General features: G+C 38.6%; 1 protein-coding gene across 5 annotated transcripts; it reads left to right on the forward strand.

The window, feature by feature from the left end:
* RESF1 (retroelement silencing factor 1) lies at positions 1 to 27,135 on the forward strand. 5 transcript variants are annotated; one of them, XM_043881404.1, is made up of 9 exons: positions 1 to 132; positions 1,366 to 1,457; positions 8,986 to 9,123; positions 12,019 to 12,086; positions 12,393 to 12,454; positions 17,960 to 22,991; positions 24,143 to 24,226; positions 24,832 to 24,900; positions 26,400 to 27,135. In XM_043881404.1, exons 6-9 carry the CDS (start codon positions 18,017 to 18,019, stop codon positions 26,564 to 26,566), a joined length of 5,295 nt encoding a protein of 1,764 aa, XP_043737339.1. In that variant the 5' UTR covers positions 1 to 132; positions 1,366 to 1,457; positions 8,986 to 9,123; positions 12,019 to 12,086; positions 12,393 to 12,454; positions 17,960 to 18,016; the 3' UTR covers positions 26,567 to 27,135. The 5 variants fall into 5 exon arrangements, with proteins under 5 accessions (XP_043737339.1, XP_043737337.1, XP_043737340.1 ...); XM_043881402.1 differs by lacking the exon at positions 12,019 to 12,086; XM_043881403.1 differs by lacking the exon at positions 12,019 to 12,086 and having other exon boundaries at positions 11 to 128.
* Positions 27,136 to 27,625: the final 490 nt, after the last annotated feature.

Genomic DNA, 27,625 nt, shown 5'->3' on the forward strand with positions numbered 1-27,625 from the left:
GCGGGGTTGGCTTTCCGGGAGCGGGCCTCCACCTCGACCCGCCCCTGGGGGCGGACCCGAGTTGACTTAAACTCCGGGGCCGAGAGGAGCTGCGTTTTCCCGGCTCGCTCCGGTTGGGTCCAGCTCTGGTAGGTAAGTGGGGGGACTTGGTTCCCGCCGGCACTCGCACGTTTCGTCGGGTTCTCGGCTGGGCGGGGGTACCGGCAGCCCAAGTGCCCGCGGGCGGGGGCTGGGTGTGCGGCGGCGAGCGCTTTTGTTCTGTGGTGGGGACTGAGCGGCGGCTACGGGCGCTCCGGGGGCTCGGGGCTCGGCTCGATGCCCGCCCGCAGCGCGGGGTGGGCCGGGAACCGGGGCGGATGCCGACCCCGAATCGGAGGGCGGCGCCTCGCCGGGTGTTTTCTGTAGAACGCCTTTCCTCTCCATAGAGGTCGCGAGTGGCGACTGCGAGGACGCGTTTTGTTAGACTGCAAGGCGATTGGTTAGACTGATGGATGTGAAAGTGGCTTATGTTTTTAATGATTTCCTGTCGCTGGCTTGAAAAAAAAAAATCTTTGTTTTGAATTTATTTTTCCAGTGTTCCTTTCCTCCCCACCCCCATTAGGCCGAACCTCCCAAAACAAAATTGCTCAGCTTGCTTGTGTCTCCAAGTGGCCCGCAAACACGTTTGTGCCAGAGTCGCTTTCCGTTCCTCAGCAGTAGTTAGTCCCTCGAGGCATTTTTAAATGTACAAATGCGTACGGATTTTAGATGTTCTCGAGGGATACGAATTTCCTAAGCAGATGTCCTTTGGGAACAGCAAGTTTTCAGAGAATGGTTTCAGTGAAAACAATTTATTTGTAATATTTTAGTGCCTGCCTTCAAAATGAAAAGAAGAGTAGGTGAAGCGGATGAGCTGCGGTGCATTTAAATAGACGGGTCGCAGAGCTTGTTTGGGGATTTTTCTGATTAATGTGTTAACTGTAAATCAAACGAGTTCTATTCGGTGTTAACATGAAAGAGTTATGGTTTTATTTTTTCCTGTGCAGTTGGATTCTCATTTACTAATTCGATAAAGAATTGTTAAGTTGAAAGTGTTTAGAGTTACAGAAGGAGTGGATCAGGAGGCATGCACTTGGATTATCACTTAAGTGGTAATTTACGGCAGGCCCAGTTTCTATTTGTTACTTTGCCGCCTTAAGAATTCAGTAAGCTTAGTTTTCTTTTGATCCAGCCTTAACACGGTTTGAGCATCAATGTCATATCAAGTAAGCAAATTAGTATGTATCTTTATTATAAGCTAATGTGAATTTTATATAAATAAAAATACAATTACAAATTTTATATTGAATTTATTATCAATTATAAAGTGTTTATTGCTGTCCCTAGGACCAAAGAAGTAAACACTGTGTGGAGTGGTACTGACAAGTTTGGAGGAAAATGGTAACATATACAGTAATAAAGGAGCGATATATTTAAAGGTAAGTGTGTCAGCTTTAAGTAGTCCACTCCAATTTATCTGTTGTGGAACAGACTGATTAAGCGGAACCAGTGTTGGTTCAGTATTAAACTACAGTAGCTCAGACAGTAAAGAATCTACTTGCAGTGCAGGGGACCTGGGTTTGATCCCTGGCTTGGAAAGATCCCCTGGAGAAGGGAATGGCTACCCACTCCAGTATTCTTGCCTGGAGAATTCCGTGCACAGAAGAACCTGGTGGGCTACAGTACCTGGGATCACAAATAGTTGGACACCACTGAGCGGCTAACACCACCGCCAGCTTACGATGGATTTGATGACAAAGTTTGAGGAGAAATAATACAGTTGACATAGCAAGCAATTCATTTGTTCATCTTTACTAGAAAAGGAATAGGAGATGATGGTCTAAATTACTGAGGAAGAGGTCTACTTAACATTATTCTCTACATGGTCTGTTTTCTTATTTTATTTTTCAAATTCATTACTTGTGGCACATGGGGTAAGGCAGCACAGAACAGAACTCTGAGAGTACCGATCCCTAAAATAGGGACCTATACAGCCAAAGTGGTCATTTCTGGGGCATCCATTCTGTAAACTCCAAGTAGTATTGGGAAACTTTCTGTAATGATTTGAGACCATGGTCCTTGCAGTCACACTGCTGAGCATCAGACCTTGGCTCTACCACTTAACATCTATGCAGCCTTGGGAGAATTATTAAACTTCTCTGTATCAATTTTCTCATCTTTTGTAAAATAGGGATAACAATAGTATCAACCTCATAGGATTGTTATGATAAGTTAATGAGTTTGGTAGATATAACACACTTGGAAGAGCTCCTGGTAAGTGGTAAGTGCTTAATAAATTTTAGCTGTTGTCATGTTAGAGGAAATGTATTTTATGGCCTGTCTTATAGGAGATGGTTCACTCATTTAAACTCTTAAGTCAGTTTATCAGCTTTGTGTTGATTAAACCCTTCCCTGTAGATCCTGTAGGTTCTATTTTTGTAAGGAAGTACCAGACACAACTCTAGTTTTTACCTACAGGCATGTTTGATGTCAGTAACGCTTCTACAGAATTTTCCAGCCAGGGCAGATTTGCCCAAAAGCCTTGTATAACCTGTCCTAAATAGACAGGACTCTTCTTCCCTGATAGCTCAGGTAAAGAATCCGCTTACAATGCAGGAGATTGCGGTTAGATTCCTGGGTCGGGAAGATCCGCTGGAGAAGGGATAGGCTACCCACTCCCGTCTTCTTGGGCTTCCCTTGTGGCTCAGCTGGCAAAGAATCGGCCTGCAATGTGGGAGACCTGGGTTCGATCCCTGGGTTGGGAAGATCCCCTGGAGAAGGGAAAGGCTACCCACTCCAGTATTCTGGCCTGGAGAATTCCATGGACTATATATGGTCCATGGGGTTGCAAAGAGTTGGACAGGACTGAGCGACTTTCACTTTCATTTTTGGAGAAGGAAGTGGCAACCCACTCCAGTATTCTTGCCTGGAGAATTCCATGGTCAGAGGAGCCCAGCAGGCTATAGTCCATGGACTCAAATGAGTCCAACACAGCTTAGCAACCAAACCACCACCACTTCCCATTTAGATTAGCAATGTTTTAGACGTGATAAAAGTGCAAATGTTTAGTGCAAGTGATCCTATCTAATGTTTAAAAAGGATTTAGAAAGGTGAATTTCAAGAATTGCTTTTAATTTAAATCAGTCGTGTCTGCACTGCCACTCCTAACCCCACAAAGGCATATTCTGTGTGAAATAGGCTCAGAAAACATTCAATTTGAGACTTTTATTTAGTTCCTCTGTTCTGTATGACTCTGACCCATGCTCTGCAGCATGCCAGTCTTTCTTTTCATTCATTCACTATCTCCTAGAGTTGGCTCAAATTCATGTCCACTGAGTCCAGTGATGCCATCCCAACTGTCGCATCCTTTCTCACACCCTTAACCAGACAGTTTACCAACCCAGTCTATTGAAATGCAAATTAAGATGTACTTTGTATTAAGCCTTGTAAAGAAGTATTTTATAGACCTTTGAAGAATTATAAGTGCTTTGTTGTTGAGAGACAGCTCTGTGGTATGTCCATCCTTGATATCATAAGAGCCCTTATAAACTGAAGGGCAATGATAGAGGCTAGCCTGTTGTAAATGTCTTAAGTGAAACATACAGTTATATGTAATGATTGCAGAGATTTTGTGACAATCACCAAGATTCTCTTGAGATGTATTAAATTGCAAGGCTTCACTTGTAAATGAAAACTCTGTCTAGTACTTTGTCCACCTGATGTGAAGAACTGACTCATTGGAAAAGACGCTGATGCTGGGAGAGATTGAAGGCTGGAGATGGTTGGATGGCATCACCAACTCGATGGACATGAATTTGAGCAAGCTCCGGGAATTGGTGATGGACAGGGAAGCCTGGTGTGCTGCTTTCCATGGGGTCTCAAAAAGTCAGACACAACTGAGCAACTGAACTGAAATCACTTGTAAATAAAATCTTGCCATTAAAATTGCAGAGTATTACAAGAAATTACGTTGTCCAGTTAGGTTTTAAGAAACAAAAAGTCATAAGCAAGTTTTTAGTTTTTAAACTCCCAAAGAGAATTTATTGGATCATATAACTTAAAGAGTTCCATGTGGCTTGACTTTCAGGTTTTAGTGGATCCAACATATGAATCTGAAAGTTTTAAAGACTTGAAATACTGTCTTTGAGCTCTGCTGTCTGCTTTGGCATTGACTTCATTCTCAGGCACACATCCCTTCATTGGATAGCCCTAATATCTCCAGGTATATGATCAGTCAGCTTCAACTTGCACAGGTCATGCCTTTTGTCTCTGTGCTCTGCCAGAAGCCTATAGTTCATCGTGTCATGTGCCCATGTCTGTTAATTGGGAAAAAAAAATTTTTAAGCTACAGTTTAGAGATATAATTCATATGTCATATTCATACGATTCAGTTTATCCATTTACCATGTACAGTGGTTTTGCATATACTCAATACTACGTAACCAATACCATAGTCACTTTTGGAACATTTTCTTGACCCAAGAATTTCTGTATTCGTTAATGGTCACTCTCCATTCTGCCCATCTGCAGGCAACCATTTAATCTAATTTGTCTCTATAGATTTGTGTATTCTGAACATTTCTTAGAGATGAAGTCATAATATGTGGTCTCTTATGACCCTGAACACCTTGCATGATGTTTTCAAGATGCATTCATATTGAAGCATATGTGTCTTTCATTCCTTTCTATTGCAAAGTAGTAATTCCATTGTATGAATAGACCACATTTTGTTTTCCTTTCATCAGTTCACACACATTTGGATTGTTTATGCTTTTTGGATTCTCTGAATGATATTGCTGTGAGCATTCATGTACAAGTGTTTGTATGGACATATATTTTCAGTTCTCCTAGGTATATACCTGGGAGGGGAACTGAGCTGTCTTATCATTTGGTAACTATATTTGGCCTTTTGAAAAATTGCCAGATTTTTTTGGCCACACTTTGGCATGTAGGATCAGGGATCAAACCTGTGCCCCCTGCAGTAGAAACGCAAAGTCTTAAAGTCTTAATCACTGGACTGCCAGGGAAGTCCCTGCCATACTATTTTTGATGAACCATGTACATTCTCAACAGCAACATGTAGGAATTTTAGTTTGTCCACAAGTCCTTACCACACTTGTCTTTTTGGTTACAACTATTGTAGTGACCATTAAGTCGTATCCTGTGATTTTATTGCTTTCCCATGGTGGTTGGCAACCCACTCCAGTATTCTTGCCTGGGAGTTCCATGGAAAGAGGAGCTACAATCCACAGACTACAGTCCATGAGGGTCGCAAAGAGTTGGACATAACTGAACGACTAACACTTTCACCAGTTCTTTGTGTATTCTGGATTCTAGTTTCTTCCTAGTGATCAAGTATGTGAGGACTTGTTTTTGGTTTCTGTTCCACTGATTAGTGTCTATCCTAATTCAGTCCTACATGGCTTTATTTACTGTAGTTTTGTAGTTTGAAGTTTTAAAATTGGGAGGTGCGAGTCCTTCAAGACTATGCTCTTTTTCAAAATGAATTTTAGGCTCAGGTTCTCAATTTCTGCAAAGAAGACGTATGGAACTTTGGTCAGAGTTGTCCTGAATCAGTAGATCAATTTGAGTAGTATTACCTGTCACCTTGAGAGTGTCTGAATGTGGGATACTTTTCACTCATTCATTTAGGTCTTTAGTTTCTTTTGAAATTATACAGTTTCTGTATAATAATTTCTGTAAATTTTCCACATTTGTTAAATTTATTCCAGAATGTTTCATTCTTTTGCTGTTAACTGTAATGGAATTGTTTTCTAGATTGTTGTATAGAAATACATTTGATTTTTGAATATTGAGCTTGTACTAGGCAACCTAGGCAAAGTAGTTCTGTTAGTTTTCTTAGTGGATTCCTTATAATTTTTGATATACAAGATGATGCCATATGCAAGTAAAGGTAGTTTTACTTCTTAATTTCTAATCTGGATGTCTTTTATTTCAAATGCCATGGCCAGAACCTCTTCTACAATGTTAAATAGAAATGGCAAGAGCAGATTATCCTTGTCTTGTTCCTGATTTTGTAGAGGGAAAACATTCAGGCTTTAAAGCTGTGGCTTTTTTTTAGATGTCTTACTAAATTGAGGAAGTTCCCCTTTGTTCTAGTTGTAGTGTTTTTATCTGAAAGGATGTTGGATTTTAGGATGCATTTAATTTCAGTCATGCTACCTGCTTTTTATAGCTCCACTTCAGATGGTTATGTGGTTTGTCGCCTTTATTGTATTGATGTGTTACAGGATGTTGGTTCTACATTAAAAAAAAGAAAAGTCAATCTTGTATTTCTGGGATAAGTCCCACTTCATTATGGCAAATAATTAATTTTATATGCTGTTTGTTTTGCTAGCATTTTGTTGAAGATTTTTCCATCTATATTCATAATAAATTGGTCTGCAGTTTTATTGTTTTGTTTTTTCCCCTTTTTCTGCTTTTGGTATCCTTAGTTTTCTTAGACATTAAGTCGCCATCCCTTGACCTTTTCTCATGACCCCCCACCATTTTACAGTGGACCAGATGTATGGGCTAAAGATTAATGATCACCAGTTGTTTTTCCCTCAGGCATATGGAACAGAAGTTAATTACTACCCTTTCCTGGATCTGAGAGCTGATAATTTATCAGACCAAGGACACATTCCTCTGAGAGCCAGGAATTAGAGACAAAGGATATAGTTTTAGGTTAATGGAGTGGGCTGTTTGTTGAAACAGGCTGAGGTCTCAGTGTTCCTATACTAACTCCCTAATGATTTCTACCTCAGTATTTTATAGGATGATGGAAATTGATCTCCAGTGGGTCACTGCTTCATTAGATCCCTAAAGAGTAACTGCCACACATTCTATCAGAGTTTACTTTTTCCTTCTATACAATCATGTTATTGGACAAAGTGTTGTGGCTCAGGTGCATGGGATTGTTCATTTTATACTTTCACATTCTTTCTCATCCAGCAGAATTTGAATGGCTCCCCTGTGCTTGGCTGGGGAAGGAAGACAGTAAGGATCACGGGGTTGGGGGTGCATAGAAGTCATTAGTTTACCCTAGACTATCACCATTCTCTTCAACATAGCTGTAGGCCAAATGAAAATCTTAATATCTTAATTATAAGGACACTTGGAAACTCAGCAGCTGCTGATTTGGAGAGTGGACGTCCTTGGAGCTGTGTCCTTGGGCAAAGGCCTGAAAACTTTATCCTATTAGTCATGATTTCTCATGGTTTTCTGATTAAGGGGAAGCAGAACTATCTTGTATACATTTTCTAGACTGTAGTTATGGCTCTGAATTTAACTGTTTGCTGGATCTGTCATCCTTTACTTGACCCTGCTGAAGATGAGGTGGATTATGTCCTGTATGTCTCTTCTGATACTTGGGGTCTCTGCGTCATTAACGTCAACCTCTGGTTTTATAAAATCTGGATCTTAACCCCATGACAACAAAATGCCTCTGTTGCAGTTCTTAGAATCCTGTCAACAACCTGAGATTACCAAAGCAATCACTATAATATGCCTGTAATGACAGGAATAACTAACAGAGTAAAAGAGTATATCAGTTGTCCCTTTAGAGGCATTTCATCCTAACTTTATGGGAGCTAAATGGTGAACCGTAATGGCCTCTGGGACATATTGGGAGCCTGGTTATGGCCTGATCATCGTCTTGCTGGGAGTTACTGTCTAGTCACCCATACCCAGTGTTAACTAAGTGGAAATATACTTAAATAGGAGGTTGAGTGCCAAAGGATTGATGCTTTTGAACTGTAGTGTTGGAGAATCTTCTTGAGATTCCCTTGGACTGCAAGGAGATCAAACCAGTCAATCCTAAAGGAAATAACCCTGAATATTCATTGGAAGGACTGATGCCAAAGCTGAATGAAGCTCCAGTACTTTGGCCAACTGATGCAAGGAGCTGACTCATTAGAAGAGACCCTGATGCTGGGAAAGATTGAAAGCAGGAGGACAAGGGGACGACAGAGGATGAGATGGTTGGATGGCATCACCAACTCAGTGGACATGAGTTTGTGCAAACTCTAGGAGATGGTGAAGGACAGGGAAGCCTGGCGTGCTGCAGTCCATGGGGTCGCAAAGAGTCAAGACACCACTGAGTGACTGAATAGGGTACCTAATTGAGTTACCTGTGCTTCTGAATCACGTTTGGAGCTGGATACCTGAATGACTGGAGAGCAGAGCTGGAGGTGAACAGCTTCACCATGGTGCTCTGGTGACCTTACTTTTGTAGGGCCTCATAGGAAAGGTTTGTTTAATCTCAGGTGACTAATACTTGGACAGGACACCCCACAGGTCCTCCTGGTACAAAGGTTGATAAACAGCTTCCTGAAAAGTGGCACAAGGTGATTCTCTCTGCCTCTCTAGATTCAGTTGCACCAAAGACTTGACAGTCTCCTTCCCTTTGGGATATAGCTGCTGGCTATGAAATGACTGCAATTTAGAATTCTCAGTAGTCTGTTTTCTCATCCACCTCTATATTGCCTTATGGGACTAAAGACACTGATGTTGGTTTTGCTATTTGCATTAGAGAAAAAACTTCATAAGAATCCATTCGGTCTTAATCTGCTTTCTTTCTGTAGCAATGTAGAGAGCCAGCCTAAAGGCTGGGACAGTGGGGCTTCCAGCCCTGCCAGCCCCAGCCCTCCTGCTTAGGACTGCTTGGCTTCATGCATTTGTTGTAACCATTAAATGTGACAGTGCATTCAAAGCATTCTGTACAGTTCTTGACATAAATTTTCAAAGGTTAGCTCTTCCTATTTATAGAGTTGTATTATAAATGTAAAATTTAGGATAGTTTATTCTTGAAAGCCTAATTCAAGGGCAGGGACACAAAAAGCCAGACCTGGAATAGCTTGAGTAAATCTTGATGCTTTGGAATTCCTCAGAAGTGGGTTTTATATTTGCTAGTATTTGTGGTTTCGTTGAGTTTTTTAAAAGTATCTGTACCTTTTTCCATTGCAGATCAGTTTTTCAATGAAAAATACTAGTTTTCCTCGATTTAACCACATCAGGGGACTCTCCAAAGAAACAGAAGCAGAATGAAAGCCATAAGGAAAAGTTTCAATTTAAAATACCAGAACAGATACAAGTGTTTTTGAGGTAAGAGAAGAGTATCATATTTTTTAAGAAATCCTATATTTTTCAGGTACTGGAATACTGACAGATGAAATCATGCGATGTTTACGGTTGACACAGATGTGAAGGAAGGGGTGGAGACTTTTTCCCATCTACAGCATTAAATACGGACTTCTCTAACTTGGTCTGCAGCAGTTATAGATAATGTTTATTCATTTTACAAACAGTTATCAAAGCTTGCTAGACAACTACTATAGATATGCATCCTTTTTAAAAAATTTCTTGGCTATACAGCACTGCATGTGGGATGCTAGTTCCCTGACCAAGGATTCAACCTGTGACTTCTGCCGTGGAAGCATGGAGTCTTAACAAGTGAACACCAGGGAAGTCCTTATATATGCATCTTTTAGGTTACCCTGAAACAGCCTTTTTAAAAACCCATCTCTCTTGATTTTAATAGCTTTATCTTTCACTATAATAATGTTCCAGTTTCTTTGATAAAGTAATGGTTACTCTTGCATAATAATTATTTATGTGGCCTGATTTGTCCTTTCATGTTCTGTTTCTTACTCTTTTGTCTGACCTAAAGTAGGCCTAGCCTTGGGAAACCATAAGAGGTCCATTTCAGTAGAGTTCTTTCTGTTGGCGGTTGTATGTGCTTGTGCATTTGTGGTTAAGATAGGTGTTAATATGATTATTTAAAGGTATGATTTTTAGGGTATTTTTTGGTTTGTAATTTTCTGTGATAAGACTGATTTTAAAATAAAGGAGGCTTTCCAGTTAAACCATATTCTTTGCATTGTATGGATATAGCATATTTTTAAAAAATTCACAAGTCTTGATGTTAGTGAGGTCTTCATGAAAATTTTATGTGAAAATCCACAGGCATTGTTACGTTTAGTCTACTGCAGCCATTGGCTTCTCTTTTTTTTCCTGCTTCACAAATTGATCTTAATTTTGCAGTTTACAGCTTGCTATTCACTACTTCCTTGGCCATGGATTTTAGTGACTTGCTTTTTTCCCACTTTTTCTCACAGCAAGTAATATTAATAATATGTAAGATTTAAATGTAGGGATCGTCAAACCTCTAAAGATAAATTTTTGTCTATTTTCAGGATAAAAGTTTTTTTATTTTTAATTAACACTTTTGATTGTTTTTGTGATGACACACAGGAAGTTTCCATGGATTCTCTTTGAAATGGGAGTATATGAAATATGACTGAACCCCTCCCCCACCCCCCTAGTGTAGACCTTAGCACTTTATCAGTATCAACACACCCGGGCTGCTTGCCTCCCCTCCTGGTGAGGGCCACCTCGCCTTATCAGCATCAACAGATTAATATTGCCTCTTCTCCAAACTATAAAACCGACATTCAGATGGGTGGGTTAGTAGAGCCAAACTTTGTGCCAGCTATATCAAGAACCATTATTTAGGGCTTGCTAATTTACCTATAGCTATTCATAGCTAGGAGCATTCCCCACAACAGAATATAAAAATCTAGAGCTTGATGGCTTGCTGGCGTGTGCACCCGTCACTAGACTGCTTGGTGACCCTTTTACCACTTGACAAAAGTACATGAACTGTTGGATCCAATGTACAGTAACTGCCAGAAGCAGACAACCTTAAAACTCTACAAGGCATCCAATGGAAAGTTGTGTACTAACCTACAACCTGAGGTACTATAGGTTTTTAATTTTTTTTAAATCTCCACTGTCAACTAGAAAGGTGGGTATGTATAGTATGTTCGAAACTCCTATTTCCTTGTGTTTGTTTTTTTTTTCTGCCAATTCTGTTCATTATCAAAAGTGGGGAGTTGAAGTCTTTGACTTTTGATGAGTTGCCTGTTTTTGACTTGTCTGTGTTTTATTTATATTTTAATGCTCTCAAGTGCATATATATATAGTTGTTATATATTGGTGAATTGACCCTTCTATGGTTATAAAATGTCCCTCTTTATGTAGAGAAAAATTTTTTGTTTTAGTCTTACTTTTTTTCTGATAATGTATATAGTTATTCTGCCTTTCTTGTTTCTGTTGGTATATCTTTTTATCCTTTTGTTTTCAATGGTTTTTATCTTTGAATCAAAGGTATGCCTATTTAAGTACATAGTTGGCTAGCCCTTTTAAAAAAGTAACCTGACATTCTGTCATTTGAATTGTTTGATCCACTCACTTTTAGTGTAATTGTTAATATAGTTGGATTTATATCTGCTGTTTATACTTTTTATTTTCTGTCTCATGTCTTTTTGTCTCTCACTATTTTCTTTTGCATTAAGTGAATATTTTCTAATGTATCATTTTAGCTGCTTTAATAATTTTTTCAATGTATATTTTAGAAGTTATTTTATAAAAGCACAAATTGCTTCTGAAAGTCATTTGGGGGCTTCCCTGGTGACTCAGTGATAAAGAATCCACCTGCCAATGCAGGAGATGTGGATTCAGTCCCTGGCCTGGGAAGAACCCACATGCTACAGAGCAACACATGAGGAAGTTTCCATATGGGCCATGGTAAACATCTTCCACAAATTCTAGAAGTCCTGAGACTAGCCTCTGTGCAGCACAGCTTTTGAGCCTGTGCTCTGAAGCCCAGGAGCAGCAACTGCTTAGCCCGTGTGCTTTAGCGGCTGAAGCTTGCATGCCCTGGAGCCCATGCTGCAGAAGAGAAGCCACCACAATGAGAAACCCAGGCACTGCAACTAGAGTAGCCCCCTCTCACCACAAAGAGAGAAAAGCCCTTGCAGCAACAAAGATGTAGCACAGCCAAAAACAATAAATAAAATTATCTTAAAATCATTTTTGTTTCTATCTTTAGGGGGGTTAAGTAAGCATCCTAAAATCTGATTTGTTGTATTTGTGGTTTTATATTATTTTAATGCCATAGCTCAAGGCAAGCATGTGGAATCTTATTTCCCTGACCAGGTATCACACCCAGGCCCAAAACAGTGAAAGTGCTGTCCTAAAATCTGGACCACAGGGAATTCCCAGAGGTAGGATTTTAAATAAAGAGATTTGATACTGTAAATACAGATTACATGTACAAGGCTGTGATTTATAGATTTGGTGATAGTAGGGTGGCAGATAGTGCTATTTTTTTTCCCTCTGAAATACAAGCCCCTGAGTAGGGGGAGCATGTTTATGGGTTGATGTCTCTGGGGACCAGGGAGGAGAGCAGAGTGGGAAAATAAAAATACTTTAAAGTTTCAGCAAAATAAAGTAGAATTGTTGTATACCTGTTGATGTTTGTGTAAACTCAATCTGTTGGCTTATGTGATTTTTTTTTTTTTCTCCCCCAGATAACTTTGGCTACTCCTGTGCAGAGAAGTTCTTAAGTTCAGCCTTCGTTGGAATTTGTTAGGTAAGTGCCATGGCTGTCACAAGTTGGGGGTGACCAGAGGGTATGGAGATTTGGGGGTAAAAGTTTTTTCCCAAGAAAAAGTTAAATGATACACCATGGAAATCCTGACTCTGGTAATCTCCGTTAAAATATAGTTTTGAAATATCTAAGAATATATTATATCCAGAAGTAGAAACTGTAATCAGGAAAAAGATCAGAAAACTTTTAACTCCCTCCTTTTTGTCGGGGGTGGGTGGCACACCAAGCAGTGTGTGGAATCTTGGTTCCCAGAAGAGGGATGGAGCTTGCACCCCTGCAGTGGAAGTGCAGAGTCTTAACCTTTGGACCCCCAGGAAAGTCCCTTAACTCCTTCTAATTTAGTTAGTTCACTGTTGAGTTTTTCTGTGCCAGCTCAAGAGGTGGAGGGAGTTGGGGGAAATCCAACAACCCCAACCCCAAATTACTTGTAAAGAGCATCTTTCTTCCTACTGATAGGCTCTTTTGGAGAAGGGAATGGCAATCCACTCCAGTATTCTTGCCTGGAGAATCCCATGAACAGAGGAGCCTAGTGGATCATAGTCCATGGGGTTGCAAAGAGTCGGACACGACTGAGCGACTAACAGTACACTACTATAGGCTCTTTTATTAGTCTGCCAGGACTGCTCTGACAAAATGAGCACAGCTTGGGTAGCTTAAACAATAAATTTCTTACAGTTCTAGAGTCTAGAAGTCTAAGATCAAAGTTTCTGGTTTCTTCTGAGGTCTCTCTTCTCGGTTTGCAGACAGCTATCTGTTTATGTCTCCTTACATGGTCTTTTCCTGTGTGTGCCATATACCTGGTGTCTTTCTTGTAAGGTCACTAACCCTGTTGGATTAAGGTCCTAACCCTTTTGACCTCATTTAACCTTAATTGCCTTCCTGAAAGCCCTATCTCCAGATAGAATCACACTGGAGGATAAGACTTCAATATGTGAATTTTGGGGGGGACAAAATTTAGTCTATAACAGTGTCCCACCCCACCAAGCTCACATAAGAAATAGGGAATTATTGGGAATTCACCATCAACATTTTCAGTACTGCTGTTTGTTTATGGCTGCACTGGGTCTTCTGGCTGTGCATGGGATTTCTCTAGTTGTGGTGTGTGGCCTTCTCATCATGGTGGATTCTCTTATTGCAGACCATGGACTCTGGGTATGCACGGGCTCAGAAGTTACAGCGAATGGGCTTAGTTCCCCTGTGGCATGTGGAATTTTCCTACACCAGGGATCAAACTGCTTTCCCTGCATTGGCAAGTGGATTTTTAACCACTGGACCACCAGGGAAGTCTTATAGTTAAAGCTTTTTACTTTGTATTATACTTCTCCCTGGTCACTTGTCTTATTCAAGGAGCTTTCCTGAGAGAAGGCCTATGAGGAAAATACAGCTGTTTCTTCTTGGCACCTGTTTTTAAACCACAAAATATATGCTTTCATGATGGGTACGGATGATCTGGTTCCCTGACAAATTAAAATCTCAAAGAGAGGAGGTTTCTTTAGTACCTTGATCAAATGACAGGTCAGGACAGACAGATTTCACAAGGCCTTGAAAGGCTCCTTCAATTATTACATTATGTGTGTGAGTGAGTCAGTCGTGTCCGACTCTTTGTGACCCAATGAACTGTAGCCCACCAGTCTGCTCTGTCCATGAAGTTCTCCAGGCAAGAATACTGGAATGGGTTGCCATTCCCTTCTCCAGGGTATCTTCCCAACCCAGGGATTGAACCTGGGTCTCCTGCATTTCATGCAGATTCTTTACCCTCTGAACCATCAGGAAAGACTGTTAGATTAGTTACGGGCAAATACAAGAGTAAACATGTATATTCCCAAGAATCATACACATAAAACCAAAACTCGTGCCTTCTTCAACCTAGTTTGAGTGCACTATGATCCATAATGTAATAGATCTAAAAGATATACAGATTGTTTTAGATATTCTGCATAACTGATACAAATAGTTGTATATTTTCCTTCTCAATTCTTAACACATTTTACGATCTTCAGTGCAACAATGAACAGAAGTGGGTGATAGTGACGCCTTTATTTAAATTGTTTTATTACTAATAATATTACTGTTTGCTAGTCTAAATTTGTTTAAAGTTACCATTTATCAAAATTAAGAAAACTTCTGTTCTTTGTTTCATACAATTGTCCTTTTAATGAATTTTATCAACTGTTCTTAGTCAGTTCAGTTGCCCAGTTGTTTCCAACTGTTTGCAACCCCATAGACTGGACGCCAGGCTTCCCTGTCCATCACTAATTCCCGAAGCTTGCTCAAACTCATGTCTGTCAAGTTGGTGATGCCAGCCAGCCATCTCATCCTCTGTCGCCCCCGTCTCCTTCTGCCTTCAATCTTTCCCAGCATGAGGGTCTTTTCCAATGAGTCAGTTCTTCGTATCAGGTGTCTAGGTTGGTCGTAGCTTTTTTTTTTTCCCAAGGAGCAAGTGTCTTTTAGTTTCGTGGCTGCAGTCACCATCTGCAGTGATGTTGGAGCCCATGGAAATACAGTCTGTCACTGTGTCCTGAGCTCCCATTTTGCTTAGGACTGTTGTGTTTGTTTCTGAGTGATTGACATCTTAATTATCTTTCTTTTCAGCTTTGGTATCAGAGGCTCAGTAAATAAGTTATGAAGTGTCCTTTCTTTTATCCTTTGAAGAGGTTTTCTTGGATTATCTCTTCCATAAATGGTAGAAAACTCCAGAAAAGCTACACAGGTGTTTTCTTTGTGAAAAGATATTTAATTATAGGTGTAATTTCTTTAAAGAGATAGGATTTTTATTATGTCAACTCTGGTTAGGGTATGTATTTTCCAAGGAATTTCTCTATTCCATGTAAATTTTAAATGTTTTGAAAATAGTTAATAACTACACTATCATTTTAATGTCTATAGGGTCTAGTGATACTCTCATTTCCCAATATAGGGTTTTTTTTTTTTTTAATGACCAGTGTTGACAGAGGCTTATTAGTTTTTATTCTTCGCCAACTTGTGACTTGTTTAATCTATGTTCTTGTTTAATGAAATCTTGTTTTCGTTATTTATTTCACTCTGGCTTTTCCTTGGATTAATTTGTCATTCTTAAATTTGTATGATAAATGCAGAGATTATCTCCCAGTCTTTTTTTTTAAACATACATCAGCCCATTTTATTTCTCCTTTTTTGACTTCTCTCTTTGACTCACATGTCCTAGTGGATCTGTCAGCAAATTCTGTGATTTCCTCCTTGACAGCATATACAGATTCTAATCATTCCTCACTACCTCCTCCACAGTCTCCCAATCTTCTATTAAATAAGTCAAGTCTTATGTTAATATGAGGATGGGACCTGTTATGGACTGAACTGTGTCTTGTCCTCTATTCCTACCCTCCCACCAAATGTATATATTGAAGCTCTAACCTTAGTGAAACTATTTAGAGATGGGGCCTTTAAGGGAGATAATTAAGGTTTAATGAGGTCATAAGGTGTTGCGATCTTTTACAGACCAGGATCCAGGGACTGGAGTTGACGAAAAGAAAGAGAGAGCAATATCCCTTGGGTTACGGGGAAAACCAATAAAGCCCATACACAGGACTTGTACCGCTCACGAAGGTACAGGGCGTCCTCTCAAGGAGGTCTTATCCCGGGCAAGAAAGTGAGCTCGGTAGGCTTCCACGCTCCGAAGAACTAGCCAGAGACAGAAAGAAGGACACGGGGGACCCAAGTCTCTAGTGGAACAAGGGTATTTTATTAGCAGAAATGCATGCTTATATATCTTCAGTAAAATGATTACTCAGCTGTTAAAAAGAATGAAATTGCACCAGTTGCAACAAAATGGAGAGTCTGTTAAGTACAAGGTCGCTGAAGGTAGTCACTGAAGGGAATCCAAGCAGGTGCTCTTTCCCATTATCTCAGTCCTGAGAACTGCGTGCAGCTCTACTTGTTCCTATATTCCAGGAACTGTTAAGAAACAGAGTTTTCTTGAGGAATGGCACACAAAGAAAGAAAATGCAACACATTGGATCCCTTATAAGTTGACCGTCCCCTGACAATTAGGGTGGAATCTTCTTCAGTAGGACTGATACCCTATTGGATATTTAGAGGAAGAGACACCAGAGCCCACTGCATTCTTTATTTCTGAATTATTGGCAGTTTCCCAGTTCCTTCTACAATTTCTAGATTAATTCCACTGTGAATTAATCTGAATTATTTATCCTTCAAAAATGAGATCTGTTTATGGCCTAGCAATATGGTCAATGCTGGTAAAAATTCCCTGTGCTCTTGGAAAGAATGTGTATTCTGCAGTTGTTTGGCATTATGTTTATATGTTTCAGTCAAATTTGTTTACCCTATCATTTAATATGGTTGTGTGTGTGTGTACACACATGCACTCATTCATGTCTGACTTTGTGACCTCATGGACTGTAGCTCACCAGGCTCCTCTGTCGATGGAATTTTCCAAGCAAGAACACTGGAGCAGGTTGCCATTTCCTTCTGCAGGGGATCTTCCCGACCTAAGGATTTCATGTCTCTTACGTCTCCTATATTGGCAGGCTGTTTTTTTTTTTTTTTTTTCACCAGCTGAGCCATCATGGAAGCCCATTTATGGTTACAGATTTGTGCATTTTTTAGATATGTCCATGTAAGTGTTGGTGACAGTATATTTATTTCAATCTGTTTGAAAGGCAATTTGTCACTGATTATGAAAACAATTTTAATGTCTTTTGACATATGAATTTCACTTGTAGAAATTTCCAGGAACATTTAGCACAAATAAAAAAGCATAAATACATGCTTTAGTATAGGATCATTTATAAGTGCAAAAACCTAAGAAAACCAAATATTCATCAATAGAGAAATGGTTAAATATTGATATAAAGTGGAGTGTTTATGCAGTGAGATAGGTATATGTGTAGTGGAATGATAAGATGTCGTAGTTAAAGGAATGAAAATCAGGCAAACTGTAGGCAGCATGTTTGGTAGAATTCTGTTTTAAAAGAATCAGATTTTATGTGTTGGTGATTTTTGTGTATAGAAATTTTTTGAAAGAAAAAACAGTAGTAGGGAGTTAGACACTGGGAGTTAGACACTAGGGAGTTAGACACTGGAGATGAACAGTAGTAGTAAAGGCTTTTTAGTATATGCTTGATTATTTTTTAAAATTTTTTACAGTGAGTATGGGTATCTTAGAATAAAGAGCTGGTTAAAATAAATAAATACAGGAAGTAGTTGTCTCTTAAGTGTAGCCAAAAAAAAAAAAATTGCTAATTATATTGAGTAGAATGAGTTTCTGTTAAACACCACTGAAAATTTTATTGAGATTTTCCATATTTATTGTTACATCTTCCTTTGCTCTTTCTCTTACCTGAGTTGAAGATGAGGTTTTGCCTAGTGTGAGGTTTCAGGAATTTTGGTTGACATGGTCAGAATTAGTAATAAAGGTAAGCTGAGAAAATTATCTTAAAAATTCTGACCAGTCTGAACAGCTTTTTGATAAAAGATGTTTATTTCCTACAGATTCCTGGCATTCAAAACAGTTGGCTTTTAACACACTGATACTGCATCAACTTGACAATGAATTGGAATGCAAAACCAGAGAGTGTCACCTTACCACCACAGTATCCTAAAAAACAGGCATCTTTTTTGGAGCAAGGTTTAGTAAATACACTTACCACAACATCTCAAAGTTCTTTCCATCCTGGAAGTAACCAAGAACCATGCCTGTTTCTCAGTAATACACATCCAGTTTCACAGCCGCTGCTCAACATCAGGAATCATAAGACTCCTCCGCAAATCCCTATTTCTGATTTCCATGGTGGGACCATTGTGACCTCACAAACTTCAGTAGAAAGAATAACATATGCAAATGTTAAAGGACCCAAACAACTAAGTCACGATTTGCAGATTTCTTCAGGAGTTACACAAGATGTATGGTTGAACTCACCAGTGGGGAATTCTACGCTTTCTCATACAGGGGGAACTGTATCTCATCAAACTGGTTTTGGAACGAATATACCCAATGTGCATGCACTACAGAATCAGTTTCTAACATCAGATAGCTATTCTATGCAACTACATGTGATCCCTTCTAATTCTGGAAGAGTTCCTATAACTTATCAAGGAAACCCCAGACTTAACCTACCTTTGTCAGAGCAACAGGTTGATTGGCCACCTCAGCGTGCATCCAGTGGACTGACTTACCAAGATTACAGACCACTTCCAAAGCAATACAATTACTCATCACGAAGCTTTTTGCAGGACACTACTGTTCAGAAACAAAACCCTATGTCATCTGTATCATTCCAAGTTAAAAATAATCAATCTCCAAATCCTGCACTGACATTTAAGTCAAAGCAGATTGCAGCTGTACCATCATATCAATATGCAGTTACTCAAACTGACAAAAGACCTCCTCCTCCTCATGACTGTAGATATGCAAGCCAGTCTTTGCAAAGTACTCCACGTGTTGTTAAACAATCCTCTATGGAAGTTCCTCAGAGTCAAGAAATGCACTTACCTGAAATGAGGAAAGACTTTTGCAGAGACTTTCAACAGCAGTGGCAAAACCTTAATGGAAATTTCAGTGTGATGGGAAGTTCCTGTAACTTGAAAGTAAATACCAGTGTCACTCATCCTTTTAATGAACCTGTTAGATCATCTGTGACTGGTGCTCAGGCTCTTGGTCAAAATAATCAGGAGAGAAGAGTGGATTCTCAAAATCTAACTTCAAGTCAAGTACTGGACACAAGTGCCACAAAAGAAAAGTTAGTGAGGGATATTAAAACATTAGTAGAAATAAAAAAGAAGTTTTCAGACCTTGCAAGGAAAATTAAAATTAATAAAAATCTCTTGATGGCAGCAGGTTGTATTAAAACACCTAATACCTCTTATAGTGAATCAGCTCAAAATTCTGGATTGTCTCTGAAACAAACTGCCAAAATCCAGTCTGGACCACAGCTAACCCTAGTCACACCAGAGACTGTGGAGGATAAACCACCAACAGTAATGGAATCTGCAGAAGAAACTAATAGAAAACATAGCGTGTTGAGTTCCAGCCTTCAGGACAGAAATTTTAACCAAGTCAGTTCTGTTTTACTAAATTCTGCCTGTTCAGAAAAGTTGCCAATACCAGAACAAGTCCATGATTTGGAAGTTGTAAATCCTTTAAAAACATCAACTGTTGAGGTAACTCAGGCACCATTAAATGACACCCAGTTTTCATCAGGAAATTTTGCCAGCATTGCACAAAATGTGCCAACAAATTCTGAAATAAATTTTCTTCCTCATTCTACATCATCTGAGGAATATATTTCAAAATACCCAAATAAAAATAGGCTAATTCTCAGTTTACTTACTTCTGGAGATAAAACTCAGAAGAAATTATTAAAAGATACTAGTGAACGTATTCATGATTCTAAACAGCATAATTTTGAAATGAATCCAAATACTGAAAACACTGGTAACCAACTGAAAACCATGGAAATTGTAAATCCTCCAGGGACTTGTAATACAAATGCCAAAATTGCAGACACTTCTTGCTTTGAGTGTAAATCCTTTAATGGGGTGTCTTCTAACAGTGACTCTAACTTTTCCATGGAGTTGCTAGCAACATGTCTGTCTTTGTGGAAAAAGCAACCTTCAGAACCTAACAAAGAAAAACAGGGTAATGAGTCAAAAACAAACACAACAGCCATTGCAGTTTCAAAGCCCGCGCCCATATGTGAGAGTAGTCCATTTTCACCTGTGGGAAATTCTCAGAATAAGATAATAAACAGCTCACAAGAAACTGTTTCATCAGTAGTAGCACAAAATTATGAGTCTTCAGGAACAACTACTACAAAAGGGATTGCTGTAGTATCACCCTTAATTCTTTCAGATGTCAATACACTGTCTGTCAAAGATACAGTATCTGAAGCTTTACCTGAAACAGCATATCCAGTTATTAAAGAAGGCAGTGTTTGTAGCTTACAAAATAAATTGACGGAAAATACTGCTGCTTTGAAGATTAATGTTAATGAACCAGTAACAAGTACTACAGGCATCACGATTTTCCCACTAATTGAGGACAAGCAAAGTGAGTCAACTAATACTAGTTCAGAAGGCATACCTAATACCAATCAAGGAAAGCACAATGAATCAGAACCAGATATCCAGTGTTCTGTGAGTGATCAGCAAGCCTCATATATATCAAAGGACAGTAGTAGTGTGGGCAGTGATGTATTACAGATTGGCAGTATTTGTTCTCTTGTTGAAGGTGATACCTCTTATGATTCCCAAATAGCAGAAATATTCAACTTGCTCCCTTTGCAAAAAGTTGAGCCACAGAAACCTCTACCCAATCACCAAATGATGAATAGTGGACAACAAAATGAACGTTTAGACAGCATCACTGAAAATAAAGACTTTGACTTTAAAAAAGATGAATTTGTGCAGTGCACAGATGTTTCAAATAAAATAACAGATCAGTCGGAATCACTGCAACCTCCAGCACTGTCACGTTTGAAGTGTGTTGAAGTAAAGAGTGGAATTCTAGAGGAGAGCAGTTTAGAGCATATCACTGAAAATGAAAGCATGGCAAATGATACGTGTTCATCAGCTGCTATTCAGCAGGATAGTTACCCTCAGGAAGCTGATTTGTCCTGCAGTTACACTGAACAGGATCCTACAACAGAAGAAAGTCTCCGTGATAAGACATCTATCTTATACCTACATGATCAGCTGTCAGAACTTTTAAAAGAGTTTCCCTATGGTATCGAACCTGTGAACATGCATGAAAGTTCTGTGGTACAGCAGATGGCAGACCAAATCTCAGAAGCTCAAACTTGTGGTAAAACTGATTGTAACTTCAGAGGTTCAACAGACCAGATACAGATTACAATATTAAACACAGATCAGATGAAAGAATTGTTTCCTGAACAGGACGATCAACCCAATGAGGTAGACAAATTGACAGAACCTCAGAAAGAAAAGCCTGTAACAAAGGAAGAGAACCAGTGTGACCCACAGGCACGCAGAATTGAAGAACATTGTGATTCTGTACCATTGGATTCGGAAAAAGATGATGTCCGTTGCTGTGCGTTGGGGTGGCTGTCTATGGTCTATGAAGGAGTACCTCAATGCCAGTGTAATTCCATTAAAAAGTCAACTTCAAAAGAAAAAAAACAGACAAATCCATGTTCTCCTTCAGAGGCCAAGAGTTATAAACAAGGAGAGAGAACCTCTGACAGAGATGTTCCTGTTGCATTTAACAGTCCTCCAAATAATCCTCCAAAGATTCCTCTGACTTGTCCAGTTGAGAAAAAACATTTTCCTGAAACAGAGCAAAGCAGCAATATAAAAGATAAATCCAAAACAGAATGTAACAGTTCACTAAGGACAGAGCAAGAATTATCCGGTCAACCTTTATCTAAAGGGGATAAAAAAATGGATTCTTTGCAGAGTCACAAAAGAAAGAGAAAGCTGCAATTTCATGAGGTAGCTTTTCATTCTGCTAATAAAATTGCAAAATTTTCTCAGGAGAGCCTGCAGAGGAAGTTTATGGCACAAAACGTACGGCCACTAAAACCAAAGATGAGTGTTTTGACAAGCAAAACTAAAGATTTGAATATGAAGAATGGTTCTTTGGTACAATCAGTATCACCAGAAAAGAGAAAATTGAAATCAGGTGGCTCTAAACAAAAGTCTTTGGAAGAAAGGAAGTTAGATGAACGGATCGTACTTGATTCAGAGATAAAGAGTAAGAAACATGATAAACAAGAGCAGAATAAAAATGTGGCAGGTGGTGCATTTAAATTCTGTAGTTTTTCAACTCCAAGTGAAAGAGCTTGGATTAAAGAAAAGACAGTATCAAATGTTAAATCCTCGGGCTCTAAGGATAGCTCATCTAAAATTAACAGAGTTCTATCACCAAAGGAGTATTTATCAAGGCAGAAGCATAAGGAAGCATTAAAGAAAAACTATCTGAAAAGCAGTGATTCTCAGCATATGAGGCCCAGTAAACTTTCTGTGCAGGTGGAAAGTTGTGGGAAATCAAGTGAGAGACCCCATGGCAGTGTACAGACCTGTAAGGAATCATTAAATATTGGTTCAGGCCATGGTAAAAGCATCAAAACCCATCATTCCAAAGAGTCTAAAACATATATTTCAAGGAATATTAAAGGAACAGTTGGTGGAAAGCAGTCTGATAAAATGTGGATTGATAGAACCAAGCTAGACAAAAATTTAAATAATATAAATAATGAAGGTGAATTAAGCCAAATGTCTTCCCAAACAAAGGATCAAAGGAAGCTGTATCTGAACAGAGTTGCATTTAAATGCACTGAACGTGAGCGCATTTGTCTCACAAAATTAGACAATTCACCCAGGAAGCTTAAAGAAAAGAGACCAGAAAGTAAATCTAAGAACCTATTACCTGTGAAAGATACCACAGAAAAACTAAGCATGCTGGAGTTTAAATTATGTCCAGATGGAGTGTTTAAGAATACAAACACTGTTGAAGACCAGAAGGATCTGCAACACATATCCAGGAAGGAGCAAGCCCCTCTGCAAGGTCTAGTATGATTGTTTTTTGCTGATGTCTGCAACAGTGTAATGCATTGTAGGTCAACAAGTGGCAGAGCACCTCTCTTGACCTCTGCGTTTACTGAGGTTTTCTCAGTATGTTGATAGTTCATTGGTCAATATTTGTTTTAAAAGTTTTTGCCCCACTTGTTGTAAATTATATTACATTCACATTAATGACAAGGTTTATAAAATTTGCAAGGTTTTCCAAATACAAAAGATCTCCCTTTTCACTAAGGAGTGGAGAACATTCCTTGAGCAGTTATAAAAGTATCAGGTATACATTATCTTAAGTCTTGCTTTTTGTTTAGTTGTTTGGGCTTAAAATTTCAGACCCCCAGTGATTTTGAAGTTTTGGTCTAAATATTAATAGATGTAATTGTTAATGAAATATTTTTGTATATACAGAAGTAGTTCAACTTCTTGCCATCTTTGAGTCAGTTAATGACTATTATATCACTGAAGTTAAAGTGGTACCTTCTCATATACCCCAGAATGGCAATCATGACTGTTCGTTAGCTGAAGGATAGAATTCTCAACATAGTGCTAGATGGAAGGAGAAAATAGGGGACTCAATATTTGTGGTAGAAAGGAAATATATAAGGGTTGTGGTTACTATGTGCAAAACATTGTTGAGAAAACCCAGATTGGAAAACTAAAGGATTTGAATGGAAATCTTAGTTTCTCTTGCACTGTTCAGACAGTATCTGTTGGGGTGTATAATGTTACAATGAATTAGTTACTTTTTCTTGGAAGGTGTATGGATATGTGAGTATAAATTTGTATTGATTACACTTGGTTCTTAAAAACTAGATTGTTAGAATCTGAGGACCTGATTGTAACAGAAACGTTGGATATGGGTGCAGCAGTATGAGGTATGTTCTTTAAGTACATTGACATGTGTTGGTGTTCAGTCCAGGTGAGAGAAACATAATTACATTATGAAGATAAACTTTTTAATTGTGAGATTCAGTCACCTCATATGGAGAAAGCATTTTTTCAGGCCCTTTTTAGAGTTAATGTGTGAGTATAGCTAATGCCTTCTAAAATCTGTTTTAGGCTTACGTGGTTTTCCTTCATTATAGTACTAAAAGAGATGAGTAGCACAGTCTAGAGATCTGAAAATGAATATTTAAATAGTTTCAGGAATAAAAAGTACAAAAGAAGACTGGTTAAAACGTGTGACTGAGGAGAAAAGGATGCCGGAAGCCAACCAAGAAATAGGTAAAGCTGTCTATATTTTAAGTTTTTATTTTACTTACCTGACACTCATAGGTAAGCTGGATTATAGTTCTGAAACTATTGGGATGCTTGGTTTCTATCCGTATTCTTTTAAAAAATGATTCAGTGTTTGAATGAGTAGTAGGAAGACATTCTCCTATGTTTTCTGTCATGCTTTGGACAGAAAAGTAATGATCTGTTTCCTTTTAAGAAGAAATTTCTCCCCTTGAGTTAGACAAGGGGGTGGCATACTTTTCCTGTGTAGACATGCCCAATAAATACTAGGTTTTGCAAATCATGTCTCCTAAATACAAGACTTTAATGTTACAATAACATGAAGAAATGGCTGTAAAATAACAAGTGAGTATGGGCTATGTTCCAATTGAAGTTTACTAAAACTTGTAGAGGCTGGGCTTGGCCCACAGGCCTGTTAGCCTACCCTTAGTTAGATTATTTGCAAGTTAATTTAATTTTCAAAACCAAGTAGACAAAGATGTTCGTATTTATCAGTGAGAAGTTAGATTATTTGATTAAAGTTACATAGCAGCAATAAAGAGAAGCGAGAGAGGAAGTGTGACAAAGGTTTATTATGTCTTCTGCACTGGCAGGTGGATTCTTTACTGCCAAGCCATCAGGGATACCCACAGAAGAGTTAAAAAATATGTATAAACAGGCAGGTATGTATCTTCTACATTGAAGATATATACAGGAAAAAAATTCAGCTGAATTGAATCAAAATAAAAAGGAATGAAGTCTTAATTAGAATAGGAAGACAATGGAAAGTGCAAAAAATGAATTGGTGAGAAAGTAGAAAACACACTCCTAAAGTTGGAACACAGAAAGTAAGACATGAGAAAGATGTAAATGGGTGTGGCCACTGGGGCAAGAAAGGTCTTTGGAAGTGGGAGGGGACATAACTTGCCTCAGAGATGAGAGGCATAACTGGAACCTGAGTCCAAAAATACTCAGAAGACGGACACATTCGCAGAGTGACCAGAGAGGCTCAGGAAACATCATGAGCTAAACGACAGACATGAAGACAACTGCAGACAGGATGAGCAATAAACAGTGAAGGTGGGACATGAGTGCTCAGGTTCATGATGAAAAAGACACAAACCAGGGCCCAGATGAGAGCTGCAGCAGGGTGAGAGGAAAGCCAAGAAACAAGTTTGGAGCTCTGTCAAAAGTCTAATGAGACTCGAGGAAATCATGAAAAAGCATACCAAGATGAAGAGACTAGGGAACTAGAGCAAGCTTAAAATGAGAAAACCTTAAAAATGACCTTAAAAACAAAGGTCGTCAACTCTTAGATGGCTATAAAAAATACATTTTAGATAAGTGACAGTAAATTTGGTGGCAGAGGTTGGAATGTAAATGGAGCAAGTGGTGAAACTGTCAGGCTGAGGTAGATGAGGAGGTGACAATCCAGTGGAAAAATGCTCAGAACCCACCTCAGGGATCAGCATACAGGATAGAAAGCTGATGTGGTCAGAGAAGAACTTGAAACATTAAGAATTTAACAGTAACCATACTCAGTTACCAAAAAATGAATAATAATTAAGATGACAGAGTACTTGACCCATCAAGGCTGAAAGAAGTAAAACAGGACTTTTAATCCAGAAAGGAATAGCTAGAGCAGAAATGCTGAGTATAGGAACTCGGAATAGCTTCTCAGATAAAAAGGTACATTTAAAAATGCACAGAAAGAGGAATAGCTGGCTGGGCCCATCAAAAAAAGGATAGTGAGACTAACCATAGCACTATGGTTGAAAAACAGAAATACAGATATTTCTTAGAATACCTCATGCCTAGTAAGGCCAGAATATGCAAACTGTACTTCCATGTGCTCTTCGGAACTGGCTTGCCTTGGTGCATTTTATATTGCTAGTTTAGATGGTTGTTACGAAAGTCACATTCTTAATAGTATGCAAATGATAAGAGATTTTACTGGGTAGGAGTATAGGTAAAGGAGAATAGCCCTGGTCAGTGAAGATGGGGATGGGGTAGTAAATGGCCCCAAAGGAGAGGCTAGATGTCCTGTTTATATTCTGTAGGTAAAGAGCCATTGTTTGTTACACTTAACTCAAATAAGAATGCATGTTTTTCCTCTCAATTTATATTGATTATACTGATCACTAACATTAAGAGTAACAAAGTAAAATTTTTGTTTCCTTAGATGATAATATTTTGGCTAATTCAAGGCTCTCCAAGAGAAACTGCAGTGCAGATGGATTTGAGATACTACAAAACCCAGTAAAAGATTCAAAAGCAATGTTTCAAACCTACAAAAAGCTGTACATGGAGAAGCGAAGCAGAAGTCTGGGTAGCAGTCCTGTAGAATAATTTTGAGACTTTAATTCTTCTGGTGGTTCTGTCTAATTACCACCAGAAAGTTTCTGTTAAATATTTTTCTGGAGAGGCTCAAGATTGCCATGATAAAATTTCTGAGTCTGGTTACCCCTAAGGTTATACATATCATTGAAATTAATTAAATTGGCTTGAGAACCTTATTTTGTGGGTAGCAAACATAAGAAATAGGGTATTTGTCAAGGAAACCATAAGCCGTTGAATTCTGACATTATTGAACCAACTGTACCATTATTTTAAAAGAAATTTTTATACAGATCTTGTTTTGAAATGCTAACTATCCATCATAAGGGAGATTTGTTCCATATTTAAGGACTAGTTTATTTCCTCTGGGACTGTATTTTTGTTTCTAAAACTTTTTAGCAAAACTTATTTTTTCAGAAATGCTCACTGTGAATGTCGAAGTATATTCTTTAGTGTTTTATACTGAATTGTTAACTTTTTGTCAGAAGTCTTGTTTTATACATGTTAAACGGAGTACAGTTTTTGGAATAATGTTTAAACATTACTTTTCATACTTGAAATAAACATTTATTTTTTAAAAACTAGGTTGGAAATGGTTTGATTTTAATTTTGTTGCCTATCCCCACAGCAGCACATTTTAGAAAGGTGTTTTTAAAAGAAACATGTTTTCAGGTTTATTCAGAAAAGGGGCAAAATTTTTTCTAGGTTCAGGAAATTTCACAGAAGGCAAAATAAAATTCTTCAAATGTTTCTGGGCTTTACTCTGTGACAACTAGAAGTACAAATTTGTTGTTTTCATAAAACCTTAATGTTACAAGGTTTTAAAAATACATTTTAAAATTTTTTCTGGGAGTAGGGAGAAATGGAATATTCATTGGAAGTAATGATGGGGCTGCAGAGTCAAAAACGACTGAGCAACTGGAAAACAAGGGAAAAATGGGGAGTGAGTTAATGGATGTATAGTTTCAGTTTTGCTAGTGTCAGTATTCTTAGCACTACAGAAATATGCACTTTAATAAACATCTTTGAGGTGGTAACTCATTTTTCACGTTTTAAAACTACTTTCTGAAG

Source organism: Cervus elaphus, chromosome 22, assembly GCF_910594005.1.
Source record: "Cervus elaphus chromosome 22, mCerEla1.1, whole genome shotgun sequence".
In the NCBI taxonomy this organism is placed as follows: domain Eukaryota; kingdom Metazoa; phylum Chordata; class Mammalia; order Artiodactyla; family Cervidae; genus Cervus; species Cervus elaphus.

Coding starts and splice junctions, on each gene's coding strand:
- RESF1 (XM_043881404.1), top strand. CDS start 18,017: ATGAATTGGAATGCAAAACCAGAGAGTGTCACCTTACCACCACAGTAT. Junction 24,227..24,831: donor GGAAGCCAACCAAGAAATAG/GTAAAGCTGTCT, acceptor CTGCACTGGCAG/GTGGATTCTTTACTGCCAAG. Junction 24,901..26,399: donor AAATATGTATAAACAGGCAG/GTATGTATCTTC, acceptor TTGTTTCCTTAG/ATGATAATATTTTGGCTAAT.